The 15,676-nt window shown below is 38.7% G+C and overlaps 1 protein-coding gene across 4 annotated transcripts in view; it reads left to right on the forward strand.

Moving 5' to 3' along the window:
- The window catches only part of SDAD1 (SDA1 domain containing 1), a 37,918-nt gene that overhangs the window by 7,725 nt on the left and 14,517 nt on the right, over nt 1-15,676 (forward strand). For 2 of the 4 annotated variants that reach the window (XM_078003477.1, XM_001099139.4), the window contains 10 exons: nt 1,159-1,263; nt 1,654-1,827; nt 5,124-5,234; nt 7,881-7,952; nt 8,032-8,132; nt 9,775-9,832; nt 10,466-10,540; nt 12,129-12,230; nt 13,205-13,274; nt 14,188-14,291. In XM_078003477.1, the coding sequence (XP_077859603.1) occupies nt 1,825-1,827; nt 5,124-5,234; nt 7,881-7,952; nt 8,032-8,132; nt 9,775-9,832; nt 10,466-10,540; nt 12,129-12,230; nt 13,205-13,274; nt 14,188-14,291 (696 nt within the window). In that variant the 5' untranslated portion in view covers nt 1,159-1,263; nt 1,654-1,824. The remainder of the gene's footprint in view (nt 1-1,158; nt 1,264-1,653; nt 1,828-5,123; nt 5,235-7,880; nt 7,953-8,031; nt 8,133-9,774; nt 9,833-10,465; nt 10,541-12,128; nt 12,231-13,204; nt 13,275-14,187; nt 14,292-15,676) is intronic. The other 2 variants (XM_078003476.1, XM_001099342.5) reach the window with 1 other exon arrangement.

Consider the following 15,676-nt stretch of genomic DNA (forward strand, 5'->3'; position numbering starts at 1 on the left):
CCAACCCAAATGCCCATCAGTGATAGACTAGATAAAGAAAATGTGGCACATATACACCATGGAATACTATGCAGCCATAAAAAAGGATGAGTTCATGTCCTTTGCAGGGACGTAGATGAACTTGGAAACCATCATTCTCAGCAAAATATCACAAGGACAGAAAACCAAACACTGCATGCTCTCACTCATAAGTGGGAGTTGAACAGTGAGGATGCATGGGCACAGGGAGGGGAACATCACACATTGGGGCCTGTCAGGGTCGGGCCCTGTTTATGTTAGCATTAGGGAGGGATAGCATTAGGAGAAATACCTAATGTAGATGGCAGGTTGATGGGTGCAGCAAACCACCATGGCACATGTATACCTACGTAACAAACCTGCATGTTCTGCACATGTATCCCAGAACTTAAAAGTATAATTTTCAAAAAGGGGTTGGAGGGGATTTTGACTGGAGAGCTTCATGTACTTGAGATGTAATTTATATTTCTGACTGCTGATTTGAGTGCTCTGCATACATGGACATGGTAGTAGGGGTCATTTATTTTTATTTTTATTTTGTGAGACAGGATGTCTCTCTGTTGCCTAGGCTGGAGCGCAGTGGCATGATCATAGCTCACTGCAGTCTCAACCTCCCTGGGCTCAAGTGATTATCCCATTTCAGCCTGTTGAGTAGCTGGGATTACAGATGCACACCACCACACCCTGCTAATTTTTGTATTTTTTATAGAGACAGGGTCTCCCTGTGTTACCCAGTTTGGTCTCGAACTCCTGGGCTCAAGTGATCCACCCACTTTGGCCTCCCAAAGTGCTGGGATTACAGGTGTGAGCCACTACACCCAGCAGTAGGGACCATTTAGATAGTAATTGGCAGAACAGGGCTACAGTCTGAATTTTGGGATTTATGTTTCTCTGTTCTTACACCGTGCTGCCTAAACTTGTAATGATAATTCTAAGGAAAGGGTCTTTAGATTATCTGTGATGTGCTCAGGTCTTTAAAAAGTGCACTTTGAAGAATGCAGATAAGGCAAAAGGAGTGTTTTTATATACTTTTGTAATATGTTTTTCTCCATGTGATTGTCAGCAGTTTCTGCTAAGAATTTCTGCACTGAGAAAGTCATGTAGTAGAATGTGACAAACTTAAATTTTATTTTTCTACAGTTTCTACAGCAGTATAATCACTACAAATCCAATGTGGAGATTTTCAAATTGCAACCAAATAAACCCAGCAAAGAACTAGCAGAGCTGGTGATGTTTATGGCACAGGTAAGAATACAATTTCTTAAATAAAGACCGGTGTTACACACAGTTTGCCAAATATTTTTTTCACTAATACTCAACCTTATTCCACTGTGGAATGGGAACTTAATTAAAATATGTTTCTAGCTTTCCCTTTTTGCAAATTTTATTTTCTCCCTATCATGAGTTAGAGAATGTCACTAAATCTTTTTGCAGAACTAACCAGGACAAAACTTTAAGACTGTTTTTTTTTTTCTTCAAATTCTTCATAAAAGCAGGTACTAAATCATGTCATAAATATTACTAAGACTAGAGAAACTATAATAAGTGTTGGAGAAATTAACACGTAGAAGGAAAAGAAGGTTGTTTGAAACCATCTACTTCTATGAAACATAGCCTTTTACTCTCCTTTTGCAGAACATCCTAAATGTGTGCATCTGAATTATAGGAGAGAAAGAGAGAAACTTCAGAAGAGCCTTTGCTTTGTTACAGATTAGTCACTGCTACCCAGAGTATCTAAGTAATTTTCCTCAAGAGGTGAAAGATCTTCTCTCCTGCAATCATACCGTATTGGATCCAGATCTTCGAATGGTAGGACCAGTAGTTGGATGAATAAATTGTGCTGTGTTCATGTGTGCTGCGTTCATATATATTTAAATGAGAACAGCCTCTCTGCTAATTTTCTTTGGAAAATGTAAATTATTATATCGTTTCCTAAAAATCCTTCTATGGTTTCTCATTTATACTTAGAGTAGAACAGAAACTTAATAACCTGGCTCAAAGGTGCCTGCATCATCTGCTTCCTGCCTGTGTTTCTGATCTCCTATTGTTTTCAGCTACACTGTGATCTTTCTATTCTTCTAGCACACTAACCCTGCAGGATGCTCTTTAACCTTTTGAGTAGATGATTTCTTCTAGTCGTTCACATCTCATATGCATGAAGAATCCTAATTACAACTTGTCATTTTTATAATGCTTAAATTAGTAAACTTATCCATTAGACAGTCAGTTTGAGCATTTCATCATTGTCCCTTTAGTGGTTGAGGTTGAGTCCTGGCTGACATTCCCTTTACCAGGCCCGTGTACCCATTTGCCCTACTTATTGTGAATGTCAGCTACTGGTGGCCCTCAGCTGCCCTTTCTCTGAAACATTGTCCTCAGCTAAATCGGAGTCCTAGTGCCTGGGAGGTGTCCTCCTACCCCAGTAGCCCACAGCCCATTATCATGTGGTACAGAAGCCCAGTGCATTACCTCAGGGTGGCTCTGACTCCATTGCAGGTTGTGCTCCAGTGCTTTCCTGTGATGGTACTAAAGCTAGTCTCCAGTCAAGGACACATCCTTGTTTTGCTTTGCTTGTCTCTGCACTATCCTCTTTCCTTCATTTCCTTTCTGAGATCATACCCCCAACAAATCACTTGTAATAAATCAGTCTCTGATTCTAGGGAACCCAACCTAAGACATTTCCAAATTTAATATGTCTGCTTTTCAAACCTCTTTACAGCAGATAAGTACACAAATATGATCAGAAAACTTGCTAATATCCTGTAGCAAAACTTGTAGAAATGCCAAGTCTTTAGATTAATCTTTGTTTTCCATTAGATTTTCTCAGGTTTTTTATATTTCTATCATTTTTGTACTACTTTAGGATTTTAGTAATTTGATTAGGCCAAAAAGAAAAAGAATACCATCTCATACAAGCCAAGGTTGCAGGTTCTGGATTGTCAACTGATTGACACTCAAGTGGTACATGGGACCTGGCAGCACAGCCCAAGGGACTCCAAACTTGAACCCCTAGTCTAAAGGCTTTTACCAATGTCATGTTACTCTTGAAGTCCTTGTAGCTCATAGAGATTTGATATTTTGGGTATAGAGACTTAATGACTTTCCATGTAATTAGGATTTAAGTTTTATTTTCCTGGCAGTACCCCACCAAACTGGTCTGTGGGGATTATTAAATTAATAAATGTGCCAGGTGTACCTGTAGTCCCGGCTTCTCAGGAGGCTGAGGCAGGAGGATTGCTTGAGGTCAGGAGTTTGAGCCTGAGGTGTGATATGAGCGTGCCTGTGAATAGCCACTACACTGCAGCCTAGGCAACATAACGAGACCTTGCCTCTAAATTTTTTTAAAAATGGAAAAAAATGTGTATGTATATTTCTTTATAGTGCTTTACGATGATTAGTAGGTTTTTAAAAACTAAAGGATATTTCCTTTGCCTGGAGATAAAGGATTGAGTCTGTATAGTTAGCATTGCTCTTTAGAGGAAGCGTTGAACACACTGGAAGAAGCTCTTTTTAATTGGTTATTGGGATAACCACCAATTCTTATCAAGCACTGTGCTTTCTTTCACCTGGTGTATTTGCTATTTTTCCAAGACTTTTTGAATCATTCCCAAGTTTTTGTTCACTCTGTCCTGCTTACACAGATAGAAACGTGGGGTTTTTTTGGAAGAAATAAAATAGCCATGTGTGGTAATTCTTACCTACTGAAATCAACAAAAATCAAGTTATATGTATTCCTTTGACATTATAACTTCCTTTTATGTACTTTAAAACTTTTTTGAGCATTATTATTTTAATTACTTTATGTTCAGATTGTCACCACCTGGCCGGGGGGAGCTTCTTAGTCCTTTTAGCAATTTCCCTGATTTTTAAAATTTATTTTTTTATATATATATTTTTTATTTTTTATTTTTAGATAGGTCTCTCACTTAGCTACCCGGGCTGGTACAATCTTAGCTCACTGCAGCCTCAAGCTTCTGGGCTCGAGCAGTCCTCCCACCTCAGCATCCCAAGTAGCTAGGACCACAAGGTGTGTGCCACCACGCTCTCTTTGTAGAGACAAGGTCTCAATACATTGCCCAGGTTGGTCTTGAACTCCTGGCCTCAAGTGATTCTCCCACCTCAGCCTCCCAAAGTGCTGAGATTATGGGTGTGGGCCACCATGTCCAGCCTTGCCCCTGTTTTTGAAAGCATCCTTGAATTCTGGCAGAAATAGTTCCAAATTTATTCTTACCGTTTTTCCTGCCCCAAGACTTGGAATCAACTGTTCTTCAAGGATTGTATTTCATCTAATGAAGGAGAACATTCGAGGCCAAAATTTGGATGATAGGGCTACATGTAAGAATTGGTGTTAAGCAAGAGTGCCACTGCTGCTGGGCACTTCAGCTCATGCCTGTAATCCCAGCTACTTAGGGGGCTGAAGTAGGAGCATCATTTGAGGAGTTTCCAGGAGTTTGAAACCAGCCTAGGCAACATAATGAGACTCTATCTCTTAACAATAGAAAAAATAATAATAATAATAGCTGAGTACCTACAGTCCTGGCTAATCAGGAGGCTGAAGCAGGATCACTTGAGCTCAAGAGTTCAAGACTAGCCTAGGCGATATAGCGAGACCCATCTCAAAAAAAAAAAAAGGCGTGGGGGAGAAGTGCAACAACTGCTGTTGGGCCATTCTTAGTGCTGATGATACGTCAAAAGAATGCCTCATAAGGTCACAAACTCGCATTGATTATTCCAATTTAGTGTATTATGTTGTTATCCCACCTGTCTTCATGGATTCAGGGTTTTGCCATATGGTGACACGACAAAGAGATCTTACTTGACCTCCCTGTGGCCCTCCCTCAGTCACTATTTATCAATTACGTAAACCTGTTTACTTCCTGCATGACACTTATTTTCTTAGATCCCACTTTTTATGTGCTTACTTGACTTGTCTGTCCTCCGTTCTGCTCTATCCCCAGTGTAAGCTCCATGAAGGCAGAGACTGTTCTGAATCCTACAATAGTATCTAGTTAGTAAAAGACATTAAGGTCTTGGGACATATATGCTCTATTTTCTCACCTTGTTAACTTTACCATTGTCTTATGGTATTTTTTTTTCTTCCCGAGACATTTTGCAAAGCTTTGATCTTGCTGAGAAATAAGAATCTCATCAATCCATCAAGCCTGCTAGAACTCTTCTTTGAACTTCTACGTTGCCATGATAAGCTTCTGCGAAAGGTAAAGAGCAAAAAAAAATTTCCCTGAATCTTCCTTGAGGCAACATAAAATTTTGTTGTCCCTTGAATTATCGATGCTTTACATTGTTGGATACAGTTAAGAATTACAATTACTTTAACAGAAAAAAAAAGCAACCATGTGTACATGCAGTATGGTGTTAATAGCCAGTATTTATTGAGTGCATACTTTGTGCCAGGCACTGCTCTCAGAGCTTTTGTGTATTTACTCATTTACTCACAAAGCCCTATGAGAGAGGGATCCTCATTATTATTATTCTTACTTTGCAGATGAAAAGGCTGAGGTTAAAGAGAGAGAGAGAGTAACTTGCCCACTCTCACACTGCTTCTTAGTGGTGGGATTGGATATAAGCCCAGGCTCTGGTTCCAGAACCCAAGCCTTTTACTGCTGCACCATACTGGCTGGCCAAATCAGGACATTGGTACTCACAGCTATAACTGGCCCACTCCCCCACACAAAACTTTTTTGTTGTTATTAACAGGTTCCCACAAATTTGCATTTGGTTATATAACACTAGAAGCTGAAGATTTATGAAAGAAATTTAAGACGGAAAAACTTGGCTGGACACTGGCTCACATCTGTAATACCAGCATTTTGGGAGGCTGAGGTGGGAGAATCACTTGAGGCCAGGAGTTTGAGACCAGCCTGGGCAACATAGAAAGACCCCTTCCGTATTTAAAGAAAAAAAGGAAAGAAAAACTTAAGTTTACATTAATTAATTTAAAAATTTTTTCAAAGTATTAAGAGACTACCACTGTTTGATTTTAGCAGTCATACTTCTTGGTCTAATGTAGGGGCCAGGCCTACAGGGTCTGTGGGTTTTTCTCCTCATGTGCGGAGACAAGAGATTGTAGAAATAAAGACACAAGACAAAGAGATAGAAGAAAAGCAGCTGGGCTTGGGGGACCACTACCATCAAGACATAGAGACCGGTAGTGGCCCTCGACGCCAGGCTGTGCTGATGTTTATTGGATACAAGGCAAGGGGGCAGGGTAAGGAGTGTGAGCCATCTCCAATGATAGGTAAGGTCACATGAGTCATATTTCCACTGGACAGGGAGACAGCTTACACCATTACTTCTGCATTTCAAAGACTTTTAGTACTTTCACTAATTCTGCTACTGCTATCTAAAAGGCGGAGCCAGGTGTACAGGGTGGAACATGAAAGTGGATCAGGAGCGTCACGCTAAAGCACAGCATCACAGGGGGTCAGTTAGGCCTCCAGATGACTGCAGGCGGGCCTGACTGATATCAGGCCCTCTACAAGAGGTGGCAGACCAGTCGTCTCTAACTCTCCCGGGGAAAGGGAGACTCCCTTTCCCAGTCTGCTAAGTAATGTGTGCCTTTTCTAGGCACTGACGCTACTGCGAGACCAAGGTCGGCTAGGTAACAGGCATCTTCCCAGACGCTGGTGTTACCGCTAGACCAAGGAGCCCTCTAGTGGCCCTGTCCAGGCATAACAGAAGGCTCACACTTGTCTTCTGGTCACTTCTCACCGTGTCCCTTCAGCTCCTATCTCTGTATGGCCTGGTTTTTCCTAGGTTATAATTGTAGAGCAAAGATTATTATAATACTGGAATAAAGAGTAGTGCTACAAATTAATCATTAACATTATTCATAAGTAATCATATCTATAAGCTATTTTTAGTACAACTGTTCTTATTATATATATTTTCCTCATTATACTGGAACAGCTGGTGCCCTCGGTCTCTTACCTCGGCACCAGGGTGGCTTGCCGCCCACAGTCTAATTTGTGGAATGAAAGTGGTCCATGGGAGCATGGTGTGGGCACCAGTGATATGTGCATTCACAGTATTTTCCTGCATGCAGTTAGGTGCTTAGTAAATTGGAGCATTTTTTTTAATAACACTTTTATTGAGGTATAATTTACGTAAAATTCATCCACTTAAAGTATACAATTCAGTGTTTTTTAGTGTATTGACAGAGTGGTACAACCATCACCACAATCAATTTTTGAACATTTGTCACCCCCAAAAGAAACTCTATTCCAAGTAACAGTTAATCCTGTTCCTCATCCCCTTTAGCTCTAGGTAATCACCAGTTTACTTTGGGTCACTATAGATTTGTGTGCTTTGGAAATTTTATATAAGTGGAGTCATACAATATGTGGTCTTTAGGGACTAGATTCTCTCACTTAGCATAATGTTTTCAAGTTTCATTCATATTGAATTTCAAGATTCATTCACATTGTAGCGCATATCAGTACTTTATTCCTTTTCGTTGCCAAATAATATTCCATTGTGTAGATATAACACATTTTGTTTATCCATTCATCAGTTAATGGAAACTTAAGTTATTTCACTTTTTGGCCACTGAATAAGGCTGCTATGAACGTTTGTATGAACACTGATGTTTTCATTTTCTTGGATGTATACCTAGGAGAATTGTGCTGTATTACATGAAACTCCATGTTTAACCTCTTAAGGACAACTTTGCTTTGCTTTGTAGTTGCTTTTTTTGTTTGTTTGCTTGGTTTGGGTTTCTTTTGTGATATAATGAAAAATAGGTAAAATTAAGTCATCCTGTATTTTCATACTGTTCTCCAAATATGGCAAGGTTAAAAATGTTGGTTAGGTTTAATGTATATGTTTTTGTTTCTTTTCCTCAGACTTTATACACACATATTGTGACTGATATCAAGAATATAAACGCAAAACACAAGAACAATAAAGTGAATGTAGTAAGTACTCTTCTGTTTTCCATTTTTGCAGCATTGTACCATCAGTGTATTAAGTCTTCTTTCTCCTCCTTTTCTTCAGGTATTGCAAAATTTCATGTACACCATGTTAAGAGATAGCAATGCAACCGCAGCCAAGATGTCTTTAGATGTAATGATTGAACTCTACAGAAGGAACATCTGGTAGTGTATATATATTTGTCTTATGAGAAGTAGACTCTTTTTTCATTTGTAATTAATACAAAGCACATATACAAATACTTTTCTTGAGTTTGAGCTCTTTAATATACCTCTGTCATGGATTGAAGTTGGAAGTAAAAATAGAGGCAATTCAAATGACTAATAACATTGGTTATCATTTCTTGAGCATCTACTGAGGTTGGGCACTTTGACAGGACCTCACTTAGAACAGCTTGAGAACAGAAGATGTGGCTTATGTGGAATTATCCCCATTTGATAGGTAATGACATGGAAGTTCTTAGAGTTAGTAAAAGTTTAGCTGTTAAGAGGCAGAGCTGAAATTCAAACCCAGATCTAACTGACTCCAAAATCTGTGCTCTCTCTTCTGCCACTCTGAAGATTTTCAAGTCAGTTCATCCTATTTATATAAAATATCATGCCTTATATACTTCAGTTTGTTGATACAGTGTCCCCAACTCATTTCTTTTGCTTTTCTTATTGACTTATTTTACTATAAAAGTAATATTCATTACAGCAAAAAATTTGGAGAAATTTAAAAAGTGGTTTTAATCAATTACTGTTAGTATTTATGGTATTTCCACCCAGTCTTTTGTTCAATGTGAATTTTTAAATATGGTTGAAATTTTTCTATATTATAGTTTTTAATCATTTATTTTTTATTTTTTAATTAAATTATTTTATTTATTTATTTATTTATGTATTTTGAGAAACTCTTGCTCTGTCACCAGGCTGGAGTGCAGTGGCATGATCTGGGCTCACTGTAACCTTTGCATCCTGGGTTCAAGCGATTTCCCTGCCTCAGCCTCCTGAGTAGCTGGGGCTACAGGCACGCACCACCACACTTGGCTAATTTTTTTTGTACTTTAGTAGAGACAGGGTTTCACCATGTTGGCCAGGATGGTCTCGATCTCCTGACCTCGTGATCCACCTGCCTTGGCCTCCCAAAGCCCTGGGATTACAGGTGTGAGCCACTGCACCCAGCCTATATATTATAGTTTTTAAATTCTCGATTATTATTGTTTTTTGTTTCTTTTTTTGAGACAAAGTCTTGCTCTGTTGCCCAGGCTGGAGTACAATGGTGTGATCTTGGCTCACTGCAACCTCTGCCTCCTGGGTTGAAGCAGTTCTCTTGCCTCAGCCTCCCAAGTAGCTGGAATTACAGGCACGCACCACCATGCCTGGCTAATTTTTTTGTATTTTTAGTAGAGATGGGGTTTCACTATGTTGATCAGGTTGGACCTGAACTCTTCCTTGGCCTCCAGTGATTCGCCTGCCTTGGCCCTCCAAAGTGTCGGGATTACAGGCACAAGCCACTGTCCCAGACCTTCTCAGTTGTTTTTTTTTTTTTTTCTCTTCACTTGACTAGCTTCCTACATCATTAAAAATTCTTTAAATACTCCATGTTAATGGCTGCAAATTTTGTCATAAGTCTGGGCTAAAATCTAATGAAATGTTTTACTTGTGGTTGATTAATTTAGCAACCCATATCTTTTTGAAATATGACAATTTGGGAATTCTGGTATGTCACAGACATTTGTTATATTGTTCATTTTGTGCCATTTTCTGTGCTATGAAATACAGTAGAATGAAAATTTACTTCAAAGCATTCATTGTCTTCCCCCAGGAATGATGCCAAAACTGTCAATGTTATCACAACTGCATGTTTCTCTAAGGTCACCAAGGTGAGCGCCCGTAGGGCTGTGTGTAAGCTCTGTCTGTGGGTAGTCTTCTTTCTGCACGCAGTTAGAAGAAAGCATCACTCAGCATAAACTGCATGCCTGCACACCAGGCGTGCAGTGATGTGCAGATGTGCAGTTTATGTTAAGTGATGCTTTCTTGGTTCCTATACTGCTTTCCTGGGTCATCTGAACTTTAAGAGTCAATAGAATTATGAGTTTTTAAATTGCTATGTAATAAATGATAGCCTCAGTGGTTTTTTAATGTTTTCCCTTGTGATTCTTGATTTCTATTGGGCTTAGGCACTGCTAAAAGAAATTTAAGGTCAATGTTTGACTTTTGTCTGTTAGAAGGGCTATAATGTCACTTTTCTTATAGGGGATGTAGAAATTCTTGACAGTCTTGAAGGATGACTATATACAGCCTAGCAGTGTTTATCTAGTTTTTTAAATTGACTATTTATTAGAGAAATAACATAAAAACAATTGTAATTAAGAAAAAATGAGCAAAAATCCCACCACTCTTTGAATTTGTTTTTTAGATCTTAGTTCATGCATGTGTATAAAGCATGGTCAAAAGGATTTATTCTTTGTTTTAAGCTGAATCAAGTAGCTGACTTTTTTCTCATTGGTCTCTAGATATTAGTTGCCGCTTTGACATTCTTTCTTGGGAAAGATGAAGAAGAAAAACAGGACAGTGACTCTGAATCTGAGGTTAGTTTAATCATAGCTGCTTCTGAATCTTACCTTTCATTATGGCTCGGAGTGCACATTGTAATGTCTATGACTGCTGAAGTTAGAATGGAACTTAGATGACACCTTTGCCCTTCTATTTAATTCTGCCATGCTATTTTACTCTACTTGGAATTTGTCACTTGTATTCAGTAAGATTGGTTAAATAATTAATAAAACAGATTTATTTGACCTTGATCTTAGTTCTAAAGTTATACCTATATCTCACTATGTAAATTTAGGATGAAAATTGTCACCACCATATTTTTGAGGAAGAAAAAAATCAAGATTCATGATGGCATGAAATATTAAAATAATAATTTCTAAAAAAAAAAATTATTCTTCCCCATTTTAGTATTTTGGTAACCAAAGTACTGGAATATGTGATAACATCTTTTAAACAGTGTATATATTTTTACTGTAAATGGCAACCTAAATAACAAAAAGAGAGAAACTCTCTAAAAGCAAATGATACTTATTTCAGAATAGGGCAGTGGGAATACATATGCCGTAGTAAACTATGTACATATTTGTAAAGGAAGAAAACAGTTTTTGTTTTGTTTTGTTTTGCTTTGTTTTTCGTTTTGGAGCCACAGACCTTCACAGTGAGTATTACAACTCTTAAAGATGGCACGGACCTAAACAGTGAGTGGTAGCAAGGTTTATTGTGAAGAACGAAAGAACAAAGCTTCCACAGCGTGGAAGGGGACCCGAGTGGGTTGCCCGACAACAGTTTTTAAAGGAAAAATGAGGGCTGGGTGCAATGGCTCACACCTGTAATCCCAGCAATTTGGGAGGTTGAGGTGGGCAGATCACTTGAGGTCAGGAGTACAAGACCATCCTGGCCAACATGGTGAAACCTGTCTCTACTAAAAATACAAAAATTTGCCAGACATGGTGGTGTGCACCTGTAATCCCAGCTACTTGGGAGGCTGAGGCAGGAGAATCGCTTTAACCTGGAAGGTGGAGGTTGCGGTGAACTGAGAGCATGCCATTGCACTCCAACCTGGGTGCCAGAATGAGACTTCATCTCAAAAAATAAAAAAAAAAAATTAGTGCTGCAGTGAAAATCTTTGTATGTACCTGTTTGTGCACACATAGGCATATTTTTTCCACTGATTTTGTTTGTTTTGTTTTGGTTTGGTTTTTTTTTTTTTTTTTTTCTTTTTTTTTTATGAGACAGGCTGGAGTGCATTGGCATGATCTCAGCTCACTGTAACTTCCCGCTTCCGGGCTCAAGTGATGTTCCTCCCTCAGCCTCCTGAGTAGTTAGGATTACAGGTGTGCACCACCAAGCCCAGCTAAGTATTTGTGTTTTTAGTAGAGACACAGTTTTGCTATGTTGGCCAGGCTGGTCTCAAACTCCTGGCCTCAAGTGATCCACCCACCTTGGCCTCCCAAAGCGCTGGGATTACAGGCATGAGCCACCGCACCTAGCCTAAAAGTAGTATTCATTTTTAATAGCTGTGTGCAAAGAGTATAAGAACCAAGAAGGGACTGAAAGGTTTACTCTTTCATTCTATGCAGATTTTCCTTATTTACAAATTTTACAAAGTAATTTCTTCTTTAGGATGATGGACCAACAGCAAGAGACCTGCTAGTACAATATGCTACAGGGAAGAAAAGTTCCAAAAACAAGAAAAAGTTGGAAAAGGCAATGAAAGTGCTCAAGGTGGGACTTGTATCTGGAAAATGAAATAGGAATGAAGAATATGTTGTTTTTAGCCAGAGCTTTTAAGAATTTAAAATCAGAGTACCATTTTCAGAAAACTTAGAAATGTGTGATGAATTTTTCATCACTAATATTTTAGATGAATAAATGTATTCAGCTCTAGCAGAATCGGTGACTTGGATAAATTAGTTTAATTAAATTCACTTTTTACTTATTCTGATCAAGGTGGCTTGTATTATGGTATCTTTTCTAGACACGTTTTGTCAGAAGAGTACATAAATGCAGTACATTCAATATTTTTGTAATGATTATTTTGAAAGTCATTAATTTTGCCCTTATGTGTTTATTAATTTTATTAGTTCGTTTTCACACTGCTATAAAGAACAGCCTGAGGCTGGGTAATTTATCAAGGAAAGAGGTTTCATTGACTCAGTTCTGCATGGTGGGGGAGGCCTCAGGAAACTTACAATCATGGCGAAAGGCAAAGGGGAAGCAAGGCTTGTCTTACATGGTTGCAGGAGAGAGAGAGAGGACTACAGGGGATCTGCCAAATACTTTTAAACCATCAGATCTTGTGAGAACTCACTATCATGAGAATAGCATGGGGAAAACTGCCCCTATGATCCAATAACCTCCCACCAGGTCCCTCCCTCCAGGTCCCTCCTTCGACATGCAGAGATTACAGTTTGAGATGAAATTTGGGTGGGGACACAGAGCCAAACCCATATTATTAATGTTTGCATTTCATAATTCCTGTAAGTCTCATAGGTGCTAATGGTTGGAACACATTCCCCACATTTAATCTTAAAAGGCAAAAACCAACTTTAATTCTTCTAGTTGAAAATGTTTTTAGAACAAAGTTTTTTTTCTTTTTAAGGAGTCTAATGGACTTATAACAGCCTTATTAGCGCATTAAGTTCTAAGGGCATCATCACTGTAACTCAGACTGAAAATGTATTTCTTCTCCCTTTCAGAAACAAAAAAAGAAGAAAAAACCAGAGGTGTTTAACTTTTCAGCCATTCACTTGATTCATGATCCCCAAGGTATGTAATTATGACTCCCAAGATCCTTGTTGGCCTTTCCTTTGCCTATTTTATTTCCTGCCTTTGGGGTTTTCAGGGAATATAAGATCCCTGGCATTTAACAGTCAATAAATGCTTAGTTGTTACTAGTTGGTTGTAACCTACAAAATCATCTTCTAAAGCAATGATTCCCAGTCTATCACAGAACAAGAAAAATATGGAAAAACAGGTCTTTCTGAGATTCATGTTTTTAACAACACAATTGTAATAGGGTATTGTACTTGACCAAATAAACTGGCAGTCTTTTGTTGGTCCTTTTTTAAAAAAACAAACAAAACAAAAAAAAACGCTAGTCTGTGGAAACCAAAAATATGGGAAACCTTGTTCGAGAACACTAGTTCTCAAACTAGGCCACACATTGGTCTCACCTGGCGAATTTATAAAAACTGCTGATGCTTGGGTCCTGTTATCCCCAGAGAATCTAATTTAGTTGGTATGGGGTGTAGCTGGGCATTGGGGCTCTCAGTACTCTAATGTATGGCAAGATTTGCTGACCCCTGCTGTAGATCGGTGTTTCTCAAACTTGCCTGTAGATACGGATCACCTGGGGAGGTGGGGCTTGAGCTTCTGCATTTCCAGCAAGCCTCCCAGGTGGACCAGCAGCTGCTGGTCTGTGGACTACCCCTTTAAGAAGCAAGGCTCTGGAGAACTGTTAAGTGAAGCGAGCACCTGTCAAACAGTCACTCTAAATGTTGATACTAAAAAACTTGGGAATTGTTAAGATTTAACTTTGGGCACCATTATATATATTGATATATTCACCTGTTTGTCAAACTATTCACTGATCTAACTACTGCCTTTTCTTATGCCTGTTACATAAATGTCATATAGACCATGGACTCACAATGTACTTCTTTCATCCTCTCCTTGCCAGATTTTGCAGAAAAACTACTAAAGCAGCTTGAGTGCTGTAAGGAGAGGTTTGAAGTAAAGATGATGCTCATGAACCTCATCTCCAGATTGGTGGGAATTCATGAGGTTTGAATTATATTATGTTTCTCTTGGTGAATATTTGAAGTAGAATTTACCATGGTAAAAGAAAAGCCATTAGGTAGAGCAGTGGCTTAATTTTATCCCTCATACATTTAAACACATAAAATTTACAGAAGAATAACATCTCTGAAAATGACTAATCACTTCATTTTCTTTGCAGTAATGTAGATGTTAATTTGTACATATATTCCATTTATGGACAGACTACTTTATTCTCTGTTTTTTTTTTTTTTTCTTTTTCTTTTTTTTTTTGAGACAGACTCTCCCTCTGTTGCCCAGGCTGGAGTGCAGTGGCACAATCTCGGCTCACTGCAACATCCACCTCCTGGGTTCAAGTGAGTCTCCTGCCTCAGCCTCCCAAGTAGCTGGGACTACAGGCGCACGCGACCACACCCGGCTAGTTTTTTTGTATTTTTAGTAGAGACAGGGTTTCACCATATTGGCCAGGCTGGTCTCGAACTCCTGACCTTGTGATCTGCCCACCTCGGCCTCCCAAAGTGCTGGGATTACAGGCGTGAGCCACTGCACCCAGCCTGTTCTACTTTTTTACTTTATTTTTGTTCACTTTGTTGCACGTACACATTTTCTTGAGCCAGTATAATGCACATATTTTAATTGACTTACTACATCTCACTGTTTGTTTAACCCTTCTTGGCTTTCCTGACTCCCAGATCCCTCTAGTACGAAATTGTTGTGTTTGCAAATGTTAGTTGCAAGAGCTCCTTAGTGGTATATATATGGGAACTTTACGTATACTGTTAGACTAGATGCCATTGTAGAAAAAGAGATACCCAGAAATTTAAGCCATGAAGAAATGACATTAAGATTTTTCCTTATCATTTTGATCTTGTGACTGGTGCTGCTCTGAACATCAATTTAAAAAAAAAACAAAAAGAAAAGAAAAGAAAAACACTTCAAACAATATAGACATATATCGAGTTGAAAATGAAAGTACACGAGTGAAAGTAGTTGCGTCCTTTCTCTGAGAAAAACCTGTTAACATTTTACGACTACATTGCTTTTTCTCTATGGCTGTAGTCTCAGTGTAGGATCAGTTCTTGTTACATTTGTGCAGCAATTTCATTCAAACTGAATTTAAGCTCTATAGGAAAGCAAAAGTGATCTGTGATTTAAGCATGATTCCAGGGAAATGATACCGGAGTTTCACAACTGACTACAATTGAACATCCATGATTATGTTCAGCCAAAGTCTTCCCTACAACTTCTCAGTGGCCATCCTACTTTTGCTCTGTGGCTAAAATAGAAAAAATTAGTTTATTCCCACCTAACTGATGAACCTTGAAAAAGACCAGTTTATTTCCAGTTTCTCATCTTGAAGTTAAACATTACCATTTCCTTAATAACCTTGG

Source organism: Macaca mulatta, chromosome 5, assembly GCF_049350105.2.
Source record: "Macaca mulatta isolate MMU2019108-1 chromosome 5, T2T-MMU8v2.0, whole genome shotgun sequence".
NCBI lineage: Eukaryota > Metazoa > Chordata > Mammalia > Primates > Cercopithecidae > Macaca > Macaca mulatta.